The sequence below is a fragment of the Anopheles gambiae genome, chromosome 3 (assembly GCF_943734735.2).
Source record: "Anopheles gambiae chromosome 3, idAnoGambNW_F1_1, whole genome shotgun sequence".
Lineage (NCBI taxonomy): Eukaryota > Metazoa > Arthropoda > Insecta > Diptera > Culicidae > Anopheles > Anopheles gambiae.
In genome coordinates, this window is record NC_064602.1 from 49,501,330 (window position 1) to 49,518,266 (window position 16,937).

Genomic DNA, 16,937 nt, shown 5'->3' on the forward strand with positions numbered 1-16,937 from the left:
AAAGGATGAGTATGTGCTAAACATGATGGGAATGCACCGTGCTTTGTAGTACACGATCAAGCTCTGGGACTAGTCGTAATAAATGTTGATAAAAACGGCAAACAATGAGAAATCGTGAGCTGAGTGGCGAATTTGTTTGTGTCGCGTCAAAAATATCACGAGCATGGAAAATGAAAATTTGTTCGTGGTGCATGTGAACTGGGAATTAGCAAGCACTCGTTGAATGTTAAAATGCGTTAGGCTCGTATGGCGAAACCTCTTACCAACAGCACGACCGGTCTTGCACCAATTCCAAAGCCATTGCGAAAGCTTGATCCTGAGATTGCTACTTCCGCAACGAGATGATACAAAAAGTAAACTTTAACCATTTACAATAACCAGTAAGACCAACTAACTAATACCACGAGCAGAAGCAAAAAAAAAAACAAACAAAAAAATGTGCGCTGTGCAAACGAAGCAATTAAAGCAAAATTGTGAAATACCTTCCAGGATATCAGAACCTGTCCATGCTCAGAAACCTTGTAATGCAAAAAAACAGTGGCTTCTGCCGTGTGCCCGCGTCGACAAGATGCCTCAATCATATAGAAACGATTTGCCTGGCTAAACCAACACCAACGTCGAGTGTTGAGTGTGTATCTGAAGTGAAGCATTGAAGATCGAAGATCGATGCAGGGGATGGCAGGGGGTGCGCAGCGCGAACGAATGCCGTAAGATTGAAGATTCTCCGCTGCGGGTTCGCAACGACACCCGCCAGCGATCTTCGTGCTGATAGGGTGGATTCTTATGCCGCGCCAGTAGTGACGACTTCTTCACTTGTGAAGGTGGGAGTGTTGTGCACACGTGGTGGATCGTTGCGTGTACAATACATGCAAACGTTCGCGCACCGATCGCTTCGCCAGTGCGATGCCCATCCCACAGACGTTCTGCGCAAAGGGGTTGCGGTATAGGGGCAGAATTGCTGGAAGGGGCGCACACGATGTCTCCCCACTAGCTTTCGCACACTTTGAACGCTGGTCCGGCGGCTGCACGTTATCCAGCCGGAATGGAACTACACGCGGGGTACACCACTACTACACGATCATCGATGCCGAATTATCCCGGGTGGATGAATCGTGATCCCCGGCTCATTTGTGCATGCCGTGTTGCTGCCTGAGTGTATGTGTGCGTGTGTTTGCAGCATGTTGGGGGCAAGTAAGCGACTCCATCGCGGATCGTGTGGCACTGTGTGGGTTCGGCAGTTTGCAATGAGCGTCTGGCTATAAAATCACAACACCCTGATGAATTCACTTTTGTTTTCGTTCGAAGCTCAACCGATCTAGATAAAAGGCGGTGTCGCTTAGCATAGAGCTGTGCGTGAAGCGTTAAGCAGGCAGCGGACAACACCAGGAATCGAAAGCTTTTAGGAGGAAGCGTGTCGTTACAGAGTGTGCAAATAAAAAAATAAAGGTAAGAATGTGATACGAATGCAAAGTGCAGTTATGGTTTGGTTTGGAGAAAGTGCTTGAAACGGGAACACAATCCGTACAGGATATGCTTGTGAAACGTCTGCGATGCTGTGCGAGGGATTTGGCGTGTCCGGGATCGCAACCTACGTGTGTGACGAATCAAATATAATTACACAGGCCAGTCTGTGCTGGTAACTAGCCGCTGGCAAGTGCTTACATGAGGTGCAAATATTCTGATCATGGACTGTAATGTTGTGAAAGTTTTGTGTGCCGCAAAGATCCGTCCAAAGCAATGCCAGCGTCCAGCGAGGCCTCCGCTTTGCACTGCAGAAGCAGTTTATGATGATGATGGTGACTGTGTTGCTGATGCTGTCGTAACATGTCTCCTGATTGGCCATATTATGCCCGAATCGTCACGATGACTTGACTGCGAGATAAGTAGAAAGCCTGGCGGGTGACGCGAAATAAAGAGAATGGACGTGGTCCGTGTGCATAACGCAACAAAAAAGCGTGCTTTTTCCATCCAGATCAAACGACCGGATCGAAGGAGGAATGTGCCAATAGTGACCAGTTCGGGGCTTTTGTTTAGCTGTTTTTATATGTCAAATGTTATGTGTTGGAAGCAGCAGGATGACTTTATTATTCAATCCCACAAATGTTTAACCACTATTTTATTATGCAACAAATGTCGAAGGTGGAAAGCTATTGATTCAAACTGTTTCTACAAGTTTGAGGTTTATTATTAAAAAAAAAACAGCTTCCAAAAAGTTTGCGATCACGGAACATCTTCCAATGCGATACTGTCGTGCGAGAAGATACATCATTTGCATGCCTTCAATGCACAATTGTAGAGGTAAGCCAATGATTATCCGTTGGCAAAGATTAATGATACTCTTTTTTATTTTACGAGCGCTTTTGTGCGAAGGAAGAAATATTGGCTGGAAAACTGCTTGCGGTTGTTTATGTAAGATGTTTCCAATACGACCACGTAGCTAGTACGCTGGTAACAATGTACAATTTAAACCACATTGCAACGACCTGTACATCTGACAGCGATATAAACACTCCTATACATTTAAAAACAAACTGGTTCCATCAAGTGGAGATGAAAAGTTATATTTCTAGCTTCGATACACTAGAAGGGAAAGTATTGGCTTTGCATAAATACTGCTAAGAACCGTGATGAAAATAGTGAAGGGAAGATGATCAAGCGTTCACGGTACACAGCGACGACCCAAGCTAAGCGTGGTAAAGACTTCATTTTAGCACAGAATTACAGTAGGCCAAGAGGTTTGTGCAATGTCGATTGCTACTGGTGGTGATCGTATGGTAGTAGTAAAGCGATCGTCGATTGATGGTACTAGGTTGTAAGTATGTTAATTGTACCAATATGAAACTGTTTCATCTCATTTACCAGAATTGCTGCACGACCTATTCTCAATCACGAGCAGCATAATATTTAATCTGTTAACCAATGATGACTTGATCGCCAATAAATTTAATATGATTTAGACTAGATCACTCCATTGGATATGAAATACGATCGAGCTGATTTACATTAGATTGGCCTACTTTTGTCAATTGTTTTTAAATGTTAAATAACATATGCAGAAAGTGGAAAAGATGACTAGTTCAGCATACCTACAACAAATATTGCTTTTCTTCTTATCAGTTTTATCACCGAATCGAAAATAACTCTTCTATGAAAATAATAAATCAGAAATATTTGATACTGATTTCTGCTGACGCAATAGCTTTAAAGTGTAGAAGGATGCAAACAATATTCGCGATGTCTGATTCGTAATGTCTGATTTCTCGAAACAGATTTGAGCTGAGCAAACAAGTTCTGCAGCATGCAAACACACTAAAGATAATGTATCCGGATGTAGCATCCGTGTGGGGAAGGGGAAAGAAAATCCCACCCAGATATCAGCAACAGTGCGAGATGACGCATAAAAGATTAACGCGTTAATTTGGATGCATGCGGTGGCAACGCTAATGAAATAGTCATCATCATTAGCTAGAAAACAATGGTGTCTTACCGGTCTTGGTGCTGATGGTTCGGCGAAACTATTATGCCGATACGAGCATCCAGTTTGATCGTGAGGATTGGAGTATGCCAATACACAAGGCGCGAGATGGTGTATGATCCCGCAAAGGTACGGTCGCATTCGCTAGGCAGCAGCCTACATTTAACCCACCCGACGAGAGGGCTCATGTCTTACAGCGAAGATCGTGCATCGTTTTGCCACACCGTCTATTTCTGGCAGAGCGAACAATACGTAGCAACAACAGCCGTGCGCTTGATGACTACCGAAGATGACAAAGAAATAGGCGGCAATAGGCGGAGACTTAGTACAACAATGATCGATCCTGAGGTAGCGCAATGATCGTATGTAAAGTGAGAATCGCACACCATTGTGTCGCATCATTGCCATTGCCATGCCCCTACCAGCACATCAGCCTTCCCGCGAGCATCGCACCACTGCAACCACTGCAACCACTGTGCTTTTGTCCATGTTGCGTTGTTTTACAATTCTATTAGCTTATCTGCGGGTAGCGAACCTTCTAGAGTTAGCCTCGGCAATGTTTCAATTGAATGGATGGAAGAACACTTTTACAACCGTTTGACTGCCAAGTTGCTGCTTTTTGTTTTGTTCCTCGCGAGCAAAGCCCGATTGAGACTGCGATACTGTGTGTAAGTGTCGTATTTTAGCAAGAGCCCTGTGGTGTCTCTTTCCCCTGTGCTAAGCTGTACGCAAAACCATTGTTTCAAGCGGCTACGTAATAGGTCAAACTGGAAGCTATCAGTTACAAGATGGTACGATTGTGATTAAACCGGTGCTGTTGTGGCTTAATCGAACGGTAGCATTTCTGGCTCGTCAGCATTGGCTTAGTTTGTGCAAGCTGGTTTGAATGTACCTATTTCTTTGTGCTGTAATTTGCAATTTTCTGCACCGTTGCCGTATTCGATTGTTGGACAACGCTAAACAATCTCAAGATGCATTGTTTTTAACACCGGAGAGTTGAACAATCTAGAACAAGCTAATGTACGAGGTTGAAAAGGAAAGTGAAGATTGCCAAAAGATATGGAATGTTGGCTTAAAGTTTGTTATTGGACGTTGCCAGCAAATTTGTTTCGCGTTGGTCGAGTCAATCGAGTTGTGTCCTTCAAACCTTTCGTGCAGGGACAGGAACAGGGACAAATATATGACAAAAAGGAACGTTACCTTATAGATAAAAAAAAACAATCACGACCGATGGCTCACGTACCATCAGCCCACCACATTTGTTAGCTGTTGATTGCTTTACTTTACACTTGCTTGCTTGCTTACTTACTTACTTACTTACTTAGATCGTGTTTGGCCGTGAGGGAATTAGTGGTTGAAAACAAATGAAGGTAACAACCATTCACAGTCCACCTAAGCTTAGGTCGGCGGATTATTCCACCCAGCCAGCGTCTGTAGTCCTCTTCACGAGCCATTAGTTATTTTGTATTTCGTGCCGGCCGTGCTAATTGAATGCTTGGTAAAGATTGCGTGTTTTTTTTGTTTTATTTTAATCCCCAGATGAAGCTGCTGCTGCTAGTGGTGGCGTCCTTGGTCGCCGTATGCCTTGCCGAGCCAAAGCCTGCCATCAATGAGGTCAAGTCAAATCAACCCCTGCAGAAGCCGGGTCGATTCTTGTCACTACCCGTACCTGAGAAATGTGCATCACGTGAGTATTTGTATAAGAAAAGATGGAAATTGGAGAAACAGGGATCGTTGGTAAAGCAGATTATATTTCGAAAGAACGATACGATCGTTATTTGTTGAAACAAAAATCATGTTAGGTTCGTCGCCTAAAATCCGCGCTTGACGCTCCTGCGCATTGAAGTCTCTTGTTACAAACGAAGTTCATCGAACCGAGGCTCACGTTCGTGTGAGCAGCTCTCGAAAAATCCCTACCTAATTTGCATATTTGGAACACACTCCAGGCCAGCAACCAGACGCGCCGGTCACGCCCAGCTCGAAAGATTAACAACACCGGTTCGACAGGCCTTGAGTTGGTTTGGCTGTGCCTTTGGGGACTCGAAGCACGCTGTGCGCAAAGCGACACGTCGGTGATTGCGAAGAAGCCGCCGGCTAAGAAAAAGGATGACCGTTGAAGAAGATCACCCCACACAGGCCTTAACCAATACGATTGCGCTAATTTGTTGGCTTTTAGGGTGTCCAGTTCGAGTGGCGCCCATGATGATTCCCCGCGACTTCTGACTCCGGCCGGAGCGATCGGTTGGGCACGGGTGACGCGGGAAGCCCGGACTGTTCGGCTAGGTTCGGCAAATGTTTACTATTATGACAGATCCGCTTTTTCGTAAGCAACGGCATTTCATAATAAATTGGCACCATCTCTTGGGCACCATTTTGTGTTGGCAAGGAACGGACACGGCGGCGGACGGCGAGATGAATGCAAAGGGAACGAAGCATCGACAGTGTGCGCCCCAGCGCTGGTAGAAGGGTGATGTCTAACAGTGTGAGTGTGCGCGTGCGCGCGCGCGTTTGACATAAATGAACTGCAAACCATCACCTTGTGTGTGATGGCAGCAAGATGATTTCGAGGCCCTCGTCATCCCTATGACCGGAGGCTGTTTTCGTCTTGCAGTTCGCAGTGAGCCAGGCCGTCGTACGCTGTTTTTCAGCTGGTACGTTTCGACCTTTATTTATCGGTGTTAATAAGCACGATTTCTTAATGCTGTGTCTGTGACCTGTAACGGTCGTGATGGTGACTTTTCTCCCCGTGCGAGTATGGTTCGCGCATTCCGCCAGTCGTTCGTTTCCGTTGCCCTCGTTCAGCTCCCCGTGGAGTTGCACCGTGCCTGCTGGAGGATGTGTGTGAGGCAATTCCCTGCACTGCCGAACTACATTAGCTACTGACACGAGCGAGTTGGTCGTATGATAACCGGACCAAGGCACTAGGGTACCATGTGAAGCGATCGGTGCGATCGCTGAGGGGAATGAGTGTGAGGTGCATTCAATAAAATAACAGGTACCGACTTATCGTCGTTGGCCTACTTATTATGGTGCCAGTTGGAGGGATGTAGAAAGAAAGGGAAAGTGCTCCCGTTATGCAGCTAGGCTTCGCAGCGAGCTGCCGAAAGTGAGAGTAACAATTCTACCAAATCATGATGAATTGGTAAAAACAAAAAGCTTATTTATTGCTTGTGAGAGATCCCGGGAGCCGCTGCGAAACGATGGAGACAGCGCTACTCGCTTACATTGTCTGCAGACGGGAATGCAAAAATCCATCTAATGCATGTTTGCACGTTTCGTGCCCTTCCAACGTGCAACGGCGCAAAGTAGATGATGCGTAGAAAAGTTTCTTTGATTTATTTGAAATTGCCTGTGTGTCAGATGCTCAGGGCCGCGCTCAGTGGCGTCGCTCAAGGTGTCAAAATGGGACGGGCCGCTGCGCAAACAAAGATTGCGCAATGGAATCTTCAGTGGCTTTGGGGAACGGATTTCCGGAGGGAAGGGGGGGGGGGGGGTTCGCGCTGCAGTGGAAGGCGGATGATATTGGGACAATAATAAACACCCAGCTAGCCCACAACCATCCAGTCAAGTCAGCGCCTCTCCTGGTCGGTCGTCCAAACCACCGGTACACTACTACCACCACTTGGCACATTTATCCCACAAAAAGTAAACCTGAAATGGTGCTTCATTAATAATTAATGAAGCACTTGAACTTTGCATCTTCACATAGAAATATGGGAAAAGATGAACACTGAGTACAAAACGCGACGATATTGATTGAGAGTTAATGAGTGAGAGGGAGGGAGAGAGCGAGAGTGAGAGAAAAAAGAAGTGGAGGGGAGAGGGACAGGTAGAGAGAGATATACCTCTCGATCGACGCTTATACAGACTTAGGCGCTCTCACAGGCAGTAAGATTTGGCATAGGAATTCGTGTTACGATGCGTGCTTGATCGTATCTTGACGAAGGCGATTACAAAGATTAGCCATCGGCACACGCCTGAGCACGATCACGGATCCGCCAGGTGTAGGGAATAAAATAACCGACAAACCACTACACTGCTACCGTTGACATTTAGTCAGGCAGCGCACAGTTACGTGCGATCCGCAGTGATCTTTACCTATTGGGGATGACAGACGTGCATGAATTGAGCTACGATCAAGGATAGGTATAATTGGTAACGTTTTCTCTTTTGTTTGCTCGCACCATTCCCATCCGCAGGTCCGAAGCAATTCAGCTACCGTGGACACAACTACTTCTACAGTGCCCATGTTCCGGCACTTGCTGACAAGCGAGTGGACTGGCTGGATGGTCGCAACATCTGCCGCGAGTACTGCATGGATCTGGTGTCGCTGGAAACGCAGGAGGAGAACAACCTGATCTTCCGATTGATCCAGCAGAACGACGTGCCATACATCTGGACCGCGGGACGTCTGTGCGACTTCAAGGGCTGCGAGGGCCGCCCGGATCTGGAGCCAAAGAACATCTACGGTTGGTTCTGGTCGAACAACCGTGAGAAGATTCACGCCACCAACCAGATCCCGAACGGTTGGGGATACAATCCGTGGAGCAAATCGGGCCACAAGAAGATCCCGCAGCCGGATAACGCCGAGTTCGATATCAACCAGACGACCGAGTCCTGTCTGTCGATCCTGAACAATGTGTACAACGATGGTATCGGCTGGCACGATGTGGCCTGCTACCACGAGAAGCCGGTCGTGTGTGAAGATTCCGAGGAGCTGCTGAACTACGTGAGCGCCACCAATCCGGGAATCCGTCTGTAAGATGGAACGCACCGGTTGGCCGACGCTTGTCGTGGAAGAGCATTAGAACTGCCTGGTAATGGTGAAACTGCCTCGAAGCGCACCATCAACTCGAGGAATCAAACACTCCTCCTTTCTTTCTCCTATCCAACTCATGTTGCTACTATACTGCTCATCGTGGAAAGGCGTAGTACGTTTCCTCATTTAGTAGATCAATGTTGCAGAAAACGTCCAGTGTTGTAAATTTGTCTGTTTAAGAAGAAGAAAATATGCATTACAATGAAAGCGAACGAAGCAATCGATTCGGCACCTTTCCAAATCGCTCGAACGCAATTCATCCTTATTCCCAAGCATTGAATTTGTGTCCTAACACTACGGTAAATTATAAAACGTTGAATATAATGCTACTTTCTCCGATCCTTTCACCATTTGTTCCACTCGACTATAAAATTTACAACAGGTAATCTAAAGTAATCACGCTGAAAGTAAATCAACATCCATACACAAATACACACAAGCACTCACTGGAATACATGTAAAATGTTTTCTAAATGTATATTTATTGAATAAATAGACTTTTTAAGAAATAATACAAAACATTGACTGTTTCATTCATTGAAATCAAGGTAATCCGAAATGACATCTTCATATGCATTTAGTATTCAAGTGATATAAGGCCTGGTATAACTTTTCTAAAGTTATGATTTATTTATTTATTTATTTATCATTCCCCTAACATCTCCCTTGATCCAGTGTCGCCAAAATTGAAGATAAATAAAATGTTTTCTTTAAATGTGTTGGTCGTTATATTAAAATTAAAGTGATGTGACCATGTATTGAATTGTCATAGTTAGTAACGGTTCGTTGTATCCATATAAGGTAAGCCTGTTCTCGCCGACAAGTAAGTTATGAGAGCGAAGAGGTCTCGATGGCGCGTGGATATTGATCTTCTCTAGTAAATAAGGGACGTCTAATTCGTTTTTTAATATTTTTGCTACAAATACACATTGGTTAATCTTAAAACGGTGTTCGATCGTCTGTAGGCCAGCCATGATTTGGAAGGGATGGAATGCTTTCTTCTTTTAAGATTTGAAGGAATGGGAAAAATAAATTTTTTGTATAGTTTGTTCTAAAAAGTTGCATTCTTAAATTAAAAACCATATGTATCAGCAAAGAAAAACTTCATAAATCGACAACTTTTTTTGGTATAATTTCATTCATCAGGCAACGCTGCTAATCACAAATCGTTACTTTCATTCAGCGCTGCATAAGAGCAACTGTCAGCCTGAATGTAGCCAAAGAAAAAAATTATGAACTCTCCTTTTCTATTGCCTCTGCTTTTCTTTATTTGTCTTTCCATATATGTCCCTGACATCGGGTAAAACTAAGAATTGATTTTATGCCTGAATAAATTAAAAACGACACTAAGGTACCAGGAAGATGAAAAAGAAACAAGAAAAATAAAGAAAGAAAAAGAAGAAGAAGAATATAACGAATAAGAAGAAGAAGAAGACAAAGAAGAAGAATAAGAAAAATAATAATAATAATAATAATAATAATAATAATAATAATAATAATAAGAAGAAGAAGAAGAAGACAAAGAAGAAGGAGGAGGAGAAGGAGAAGAAGAAGAAAAAAGAAAAAGAAGACACAAGAAGAAGACACAAGAAGAAGACACAAGAAGAAGACACAAGAAGAAGCATAATAAACCAGAAGAAGAAACAGAATAAGAAAAAGAAGAAGAAGAAACAAAAAGAAGAAGAAGAAAAAAACAAGAAGGAGAAGAATAAACAAGAAGAAGAAGGAGAAGAATAAACAAGAAGAAGAAGGAGAAGAAGAAGATGATGATGATGATGATGAAGAAAAAGAAGAAGAAAAAGTAGAAAAATAAGGTTGAGGAGGAGGAGGAGGAGGAGGAGGAGGAGGAGGAGGAGACCATCGGCTAGATAAAGAATGATAAAGTTCGTTCTTCATACGGTAGACGGTGTTGTTGAAAAGGATTATTTTATGAATTATATTTTCACTGCTATCATTTTGTTTAAAGTCAAAACTGTTTCCCACTGCAATATCTATCGATGTTGAAATTAAAAGGTTTAGCGGGTTATAGCGGGTCACGTATGTTTGAAAAAAAAAACACCCATGTAGGATTATTGTTATTTTCTAAAAGATGGCAAAAAGTGACAAAAAAGTGGACAGACAAAAATATTTTTTTCTAAACTTTTTCATACAAACGTATGCTTTTTATTTGAACTGTCAGCCAACTATAGAGCGTTCAACTGAAAGGCATGCCAACTAAAAAGCATGCCTACTAAAAAGTGGTCAACTATTGAATTCTGACTGTATTGCGATATTTTTTGTTTCTAATTGACTTATGTTTCTATTTAATTCTTTGTAAACAAAATATCGATCAATATTCAGAGGTTTGAGCTTTTTGCCGTTCAAGATTTGTCAATGTGTAGATTTTTGATGCGGCCACGAGAAAAGCTTTTTTTGTAGTTTTGACAAAGTTGACAATTTGTTTAACATTTTCTTTAACATTAGTGCCTTATTGATCAAATCGGTTCAAGCAAATTTGATTTATCATCCCATAACAAACTTATCAAGCTTATTTAGCATGGTCGCATACAATATCAGGAAATTTGTTTTTGAGGAACAAAAATATTTAAAATATATCATTGAATTTGTGAAGAGGCACATAAATTGTAGACAAAATATAAAGAAGAATTATTACGGATTCTGTTCGGCTAAATAAAAATAACTGCCAATGCAGAATTTCAGTTGATGATGTTTTGAATTATACTTACTTACTTATCTAGCGCTACAACCGCTTTGCGGTCTTGGCCTGCCTCAGGAGTGTCGGAAACCGCTCACGGTCTCGCGCCCTCGTCTGCGAACTTAACTGCCAACAATGTCTGTGATTTGAATTATACCAGATCGATAAGTTGTTTGTTGTCGCTGTCATCGTGACAGTGGAGGACTGTCAAAATCAATAATAGCAACAATAACAATGTAAATATTGCCTTGTTGCGCCAGCATGAATACAGCTCCGGTAACAAAATTAAAGTACGTATTCGGCAAACAGTGTCTACTATTGGGCAAAAGATGTTAACATATTAAATAAAACCAACTGTTACACAACTATTAATTCAGGCACCAGGAATGGAGGAAGTTGTTCAAGAAAAAACGACGCAAAGCCGTTCGCCAGAAGACGGCACAGGAACGCGACCGGCAAAATGCTGAAAAAGAAAAACAAAAATTGTCCTGTCCCGAGTATCAGTTGTATCTTGCTGAAAAAGGACGCCAAGAACAGATTGCAGCAGAGCGGGAAGAGCTTGAACGTGCATTACGACATGCCGTTTGGCTAGAGGAGGAACGCAAGGCACAGGCAAAGTTTGAAAAGGTACGCCAAGAAGAGGAAGCCAAAGAACGCGAGGCGCGAGAAAAAAGGGAAAAGATACGAAAAGAATATGAGGAGCGTGAAACCAAACTCAAGCAAGCCAAAGAAGAACGTTTTCAGCAGCAAGAACTTGCACGTCGAATGCTGCACGAGCGGTTTATCAAATTGCAAGAGTTTGCAGCAACTGGGGCTGATGATTACCTGAGTGAGCTACAAAGCATACAGCATACGCGTGCCGACGCAGAAGATTGCAAATTTTTCCTAAAGACCGGTGCGTGTCGACATGGTTATCGATGTGGCGGGAATCATCCCACGCCGGGTGTAAGTCAGGTAAGTTGATAACAAGATATTTGCATTCATCGACAATCATCGACGTTTGATGTTTTTATAGGTGATCTTGATACCGAATTTCTTCAGCCATCCAGCACTGGAACAAGCCGTCCACGCGGAATATGGCCACGATGCGCGCCTCGAGTTCGATGAGGATGATTTGAAAAATAGCTACAACGAGTTTTTCCGAGACATCATCCAAGAGTTTGAAATGTTCGGAACAGTTAGGCACATTTTTGTGTGCCGGAATTCTGTGGCTCACTTAAGAGGGAGTGTATACATAGAGTATGAATCGATGAGGTAAAAAGAAAGGCAATGCATGTCCACAAACATTTCTCAAACACCAATTCAACCTCATTGAACAGGAATGCAGCAGCGGCATACTTGCGAATGAATGGAAGATTCTACGCTAAAAAACAACTTCACGTAGAATTTAGGAACACACTCACGTGGCCAACGGCGGTTTGCGGTAAATGATGATAATTGAGTGTATCCTTTTAAAATTTTGCTCTTGAACAATAGCGCCTGTTAACGATTGATGCTCGTTTGTCCTTAACACATGAACTTTACATAGGATTAAGATTGATTTCATGTTGTAACGTAAAACTACCTGTCGGATCGAAATTGCAGGACTCAACGAGATGAACCGATGCCAGAAAGGTGCGGGCTGTAACTTTCTGCATATTTTGAAAAATCCAGACCATCGTTACGTGTATGACCATTTCCTGGAAAGCAGATCAGTGCGAAAGGATGAGCTTTTGCATCTTGCAACGCCGCTACTGCAGAAGTAAGATTGAATGTAGTTCGTATGAATGTACGCATGATGGTAAAATTTTCCGATTATCTTTTTCAATTTTCAGATCATGGGATGAAATAACTTCGCATGGTGGCAGTCAGACACCCCGTAATGCCGCCCAATGGCGATGGTCCGAATCTCCAGAGTTAGAACCCAAAACATCTGATCACGGAGAACGGGAAAGACCAAAAAAGCATGACAATGAACGGAACGAAGCACATACATCTGGTGAAAGCCGGAGACGCCCAAGCTGTAGCTCTGGTCGGAACAGAAGATATCGAAGTGGTAGTGAAAGTGGTTCGCCAGTAAGCCACCGAAGACGAAGTGGCAGTCGAGTCCAAAGTCAGACTCGGAAACATGAGCATCGGAGTCATGATTATGCTTCCAAAAAACGATCTGACGATGTAAGGGATAAAAGCAATGTTCGAAAAAGACATCGTCGATCGGATGACCACAGTCCTTTGCGAAGTCGTGCTGAGAAAAGAAATAAAACGAAACGAGATTAGACTTTTCGAAACTTTTTTTAACAGTTTTCTTGGGAACCCATCCGTGCTGTGATGTCACATGAGGAAGAACAGTTTTCAACCCATAACAACACAACATACAACAAAAGTAAGTAAAAGTTTGCACATTTTTTCATTTATCATAATCTTTGTACTATATAACAAGTCAATGTAAAAAATCTACCTTTATGACTAGAACAATAGCATAAATTATCTTTCATATGAAACAATGTGTTTACGAATGTTTGTTTTACACATCCACATCGGTACGAACAACTCGATGTCACGATGTCACTAAAATGCTGCTGATGCCACTTTAGAATTAAAATGTAAATATATGCAATCTTTTTTAAACGCAGTCATTTGCATCGCGATAAACCGTCAGTAAATTAGCACAAACAGGGCCTGTTGCATCCATGCTTTTATTGATCTCTCGCTTTGTAGTGTGTGCTGTAAATGGCGAATGTATGCAGACGAATGGGAGTTTCGACTTCCGAATGTGCATTCCGTATTACCAAGTTTCGTTGCCAAGGAAAGCTCTTGCAATGGTTTCGTGCTTACTCTCGTCCATGCTCAGCTCGTACTGGATCAAAATCACCAAATAGGTAGTTGCTGCACCCACCAGCTATAAGTAAAAGAACATTGCTTTTCAGAACATTGTTCGCACCACAGTTGGTCGCCGTGGACACAAAACGTACCGTAAAAATGAGCGAAAAGTCCAAGCTAAACAGCCCGCACGCGGAAAATCGCACTTTACGATGGAGCATCTGTAGGGAAAGGTGCATCAATTTTCCCGCCAGCTCACTGTCCGCCCCGGCAGCCGCATTAAGCAGCTTGTGCACATTCGATCCGATGTTGTCGTTCTCTTGCACCAGCGAGCTACTGCCGTAAACAATGTTGAACACTCCAAAGCCGTACACCATGGCCTGGCAGAGGAAAAACATCGCAAACTGTCCCTTGGAGAATGGTGAGTCAAGGGAGGTGGATCCGAGCAGTGCGTCCAGCACGTAGTAAGAGTTGAACACGATAATAAGAAACACGATCGTCACAATGGTCAGCATTTGGATCGTGAAGTAGTCCTCGGCGTAGCTGCACGCTTCGCACAATGCATCCTGGATTTCGGCTACCGTTGACACCACATCCGGCATCGATTTGTCGTTGTTGGAGTAAACGGATGCGATGCCCAGGGGCCGTTGGATTTTGATCGCGTGCCAGTAGCTGGGTCGCCGTTGGGGCGAGATTCTTTTCTCCAATGCCGCTTGCTTGAGATGCTTCAGTACCTTGTTCAGCAGGTGAAAACGGTGCTTGGTTTGGTTGACGAAGCACAGAAACAAAACGATCACCATCGACATCATGAAGTAGGGCAGCAGGAACGCCATCCAGGTGGTCACGCTCGGGTAGGTATCGGAGGAAATAAACACAGCCAGGCACACGACTAGATAGAGCGTGCTGATAATCGCCTTAGTTAGCATCACCAACAGGTTGTAGTGCAGCGTACTCTTGTAGTTCGTCTCCATGCCTATCTCCTTGAAGCGTCGATCGATGCTGGCCAGTGCGTGGAAGCATTTGATCAGCTTGTTCCGCTGGAAGATGCTGCAGAAGAACGTCATGAAGAGCGCCGTAATACCGATGGTGAACTGTAGCACATCGCCCAACGTGCTGATGTCGGTGCGGAAGAAGAACCGCGTTATCGTGTCTCCTTGCAGCAGTGCGTTCACGTAGCAGCTACAGAACAGGATCACGTGCACGCTCGAGTTGATGTAGCCGAAGGGAGTGCAGCGCAGCAACATCAACTCGGTCGGTCCCTTCACAACAGTGAACGGCGTCATGCCGACCAGAAATGAAACACGCAGCACGGGCCGTTGGGCGGCATAAAAGTCCTTTGGGTTGAGAAAAGTTCGCAAACACTTCCGCATTCCGGCAGGAGGTCAAGGTGTAGCTCGGCTGGGATCGGATGCTAAACTAAACTGCTGATTGCATCGCACGAGACTCTAGTTTGAGCTCGTTTAGTTTAATGACCCGCTTCGATAGCTTCCCCAGCATGTATGAACGTTTCCCAGCGTGTCGTGAAAACTGTCGTGATGAGCAAAGTGTCCAAAGTGACGAACAGCCTCAACAAGAATAACATTTGCATCGTTAAATATCGCTTCGCCGTATATTTGTGTGTATGTGTGTTTGCTCCAAAGCAAATAGAACACTGATACCACAGACAACAACTCAACCCATGTGGCCAATTTAGTCACCGAGTAACATGGGATTACTTTCTGTTTCATTTTTCCAACGGTACATAGACACATTTCATATTTCCGTCACGTTTTTGCCTCAACCGACATGGGTGAGGCTATCCCTAATGCGTATTCCACCGGGTGTAACGTCATCCGTTAGACATTTGTGGAAACGCTTGTAATAAACTGCGGCGGTCGATCCTATCGCTTCGAAAGGACATTCGCTGACAGGACCATAACGGCATAGGTGTGTCGCCGTGGTTGATGCACATAAAGTTGTGTTTGAATTTTGCTTTATTGCCTGAACGGGACAAGCAAACAACACAACATGACGGTCGGATAAACATCGACAGCTATGAAACGTTATCTTTATTCGAATCGATTGATGGCTCGCCGGTTAGGAGACAGCAGTGCGAAATAGACCATCCAGGCGATAACATCAGCTGGTTCTAATGCATAGCGACATGCAATTGACAGGATATCTTGAAAGTTTCTTTCTGACTTGAGTCTACAAATTGCTTTCAATTAGAAAATTAGATTAAGAAATTTAATACAAAAATGGTTGGCAGTTTTGTTATGCAGTCAAGTTCTATTGTTCAGCAGAAAAGGACTTTTGTTGGAAAGTATTGATTTTTATTGGTATTGCCAAAAAGTGTGCTCGTCGCCCAAATAAAAGATGTTTTATAGCGCGGATAAAACAGCTCGATAACATTGCAGCTGGTCATTGTGCATTCTCGCATCGTATCACGGCCATCCCGGAAGGACAAATGGAAGCGAGTGAATGGCAAGATGATAAAAGCAAAAGTGTATGCCCAAAACTTTACCAAATTCTAGTGTCCACCAAACCAGCAAACCATCGACCCGCGAGGGGGAACCCCACGAGGGAGGCAAAGTGTATGTGCAAACATTGAACAAACTCCGTTGAACGTTACCGAGAGACCTTGTCATAATGAATGGACGGATTATTTACGATTCAAGCAATTGGACGGATCGAAACTGACGAAGGAACTGGCGCTCGTCTGCCGCAGGTCATCTCACCATCGTCGGCACCAGATGGCTAGCAGCAGCCATCCGCCTGCTGCCCCGTTTGTCATTGATGGAAGGAAGGATCCAGAGTCAGCGCCCGCTCACCGATCACCGATGATCGTGCGACGTGCTGCTGCGTTAGAGGCTGGCGACGATCGGTTGCTGTGTCGGCAGGCTGGCTCATCCATTCAAGGGAGAGCGAGCGCACACCGGTACAGGGAGCACGGTGTTTGGTGAACGATTCGAGATTCAGAGCGAGCGGCCGACCGTGAACCACCTCAGTCACGCCGAAAATGTCCTTGAACCATCTGTAGCATCTTATATTGACGTCCCATTAGCGCGGTACTTGAAGTAAAAACAAAACTCCAATCTAAGCCGATGCTTGGCAACAGCAACGCACTCATTAGTTCGGGCTGTTTCGTACAGTGATGTTCCCATTCTTAT

General features: G+C 44.1%; 3 protein-coding genes across 4 annotated transcripts; 2 read left to right on the plus strand and 1 right to left on the minus strand.

Moving 5' to 3' along the window:
* The first annotated feature begins 1,232 nt into the window (after window positions 1-1,232).
* LOC1279613 (uncharacterized) lies at window positions 1,233-8,813 on the plus strand. The gene is made up of 3 exons (XM_319371.5): window positions 1,233-1,446; window positions 5,015-5,162; window positions 7,675-8,813. Exons 2-3 carry the CDS (start codon window positions 5,015-5,017, stop codon window positions 8,235-8,237), a joined length of 711 nt encoding a protein of 236 aa, XP_319371.2. The 5' UTR covers window positions 1,233-1,446; the 3' UTR covers window positions 8,238-8,813.
* Window positions 8,814-11,197: 2,384 nt separating this feature from the next.
* LOC1279614 (U2 small nuclear ribonucleoprotein auxiliary factor 35 kDa subunit-related protein 2) lies at window positions 11,198-13,256 on the plus strand. Of its 2 annotated transcripts, XM_319372.5 has the most exons (6): window positions 11,198-11,279; window positions 11,367-11,943; window positions 12,005-12,243; window positions 12,309-12,412; window positions 12,574-12,730; window positions 12,804-13,256. In XM_319372.5, exons 1-6 carry the CDS (start codon window positions 11,251-11,253, stop codon window positions 13,243-13,245), a joined length of 1,548 nt encoding a protein of 515 aa, XP_319372.5. In that variant the 5' UTR covers window positions 11,198-11,250; the 3' UTR covers window positions 13,246-13,256. The 2 variants fall into 2 exon arrangements, with proteins under 2 accessions (XP_319372.5, XP_061512423.1); XM_061656439.1 differs by lacking the exon at window positions 12,804-13,256 and having other exon boundaries at window positions 12,309-12,432; window positions 12,518-12,664.
* A 23-nt stretch (window positions 13,257-13,279) lies between these two features.
* Window positions 13,280-15,789, minus strand: LOC1279615 (putative gustatory receptor 28b). Its single transcript, XM_319373.4, has 2 exons — window positions 13,941-15,789; window positions 13,280-13,867 (listed from the first exon to the last, which is right to left on the minus strand). The coding sequence occupies exons 1-2, from the start codon at window positions 15,156-15,158 to the stop codon at window positions 13,754-13,756; spliced, it is 1,332 nt and encodes a 443-aa protein (XP_319373.2). The 5' UTR covers window positions 15,159-15,789; the 3' UTR covers window positions 13,280-13,753.
* Between the last annotated feature and the right edge of the window lie 1,148 nt (window positions 15,790-16,937).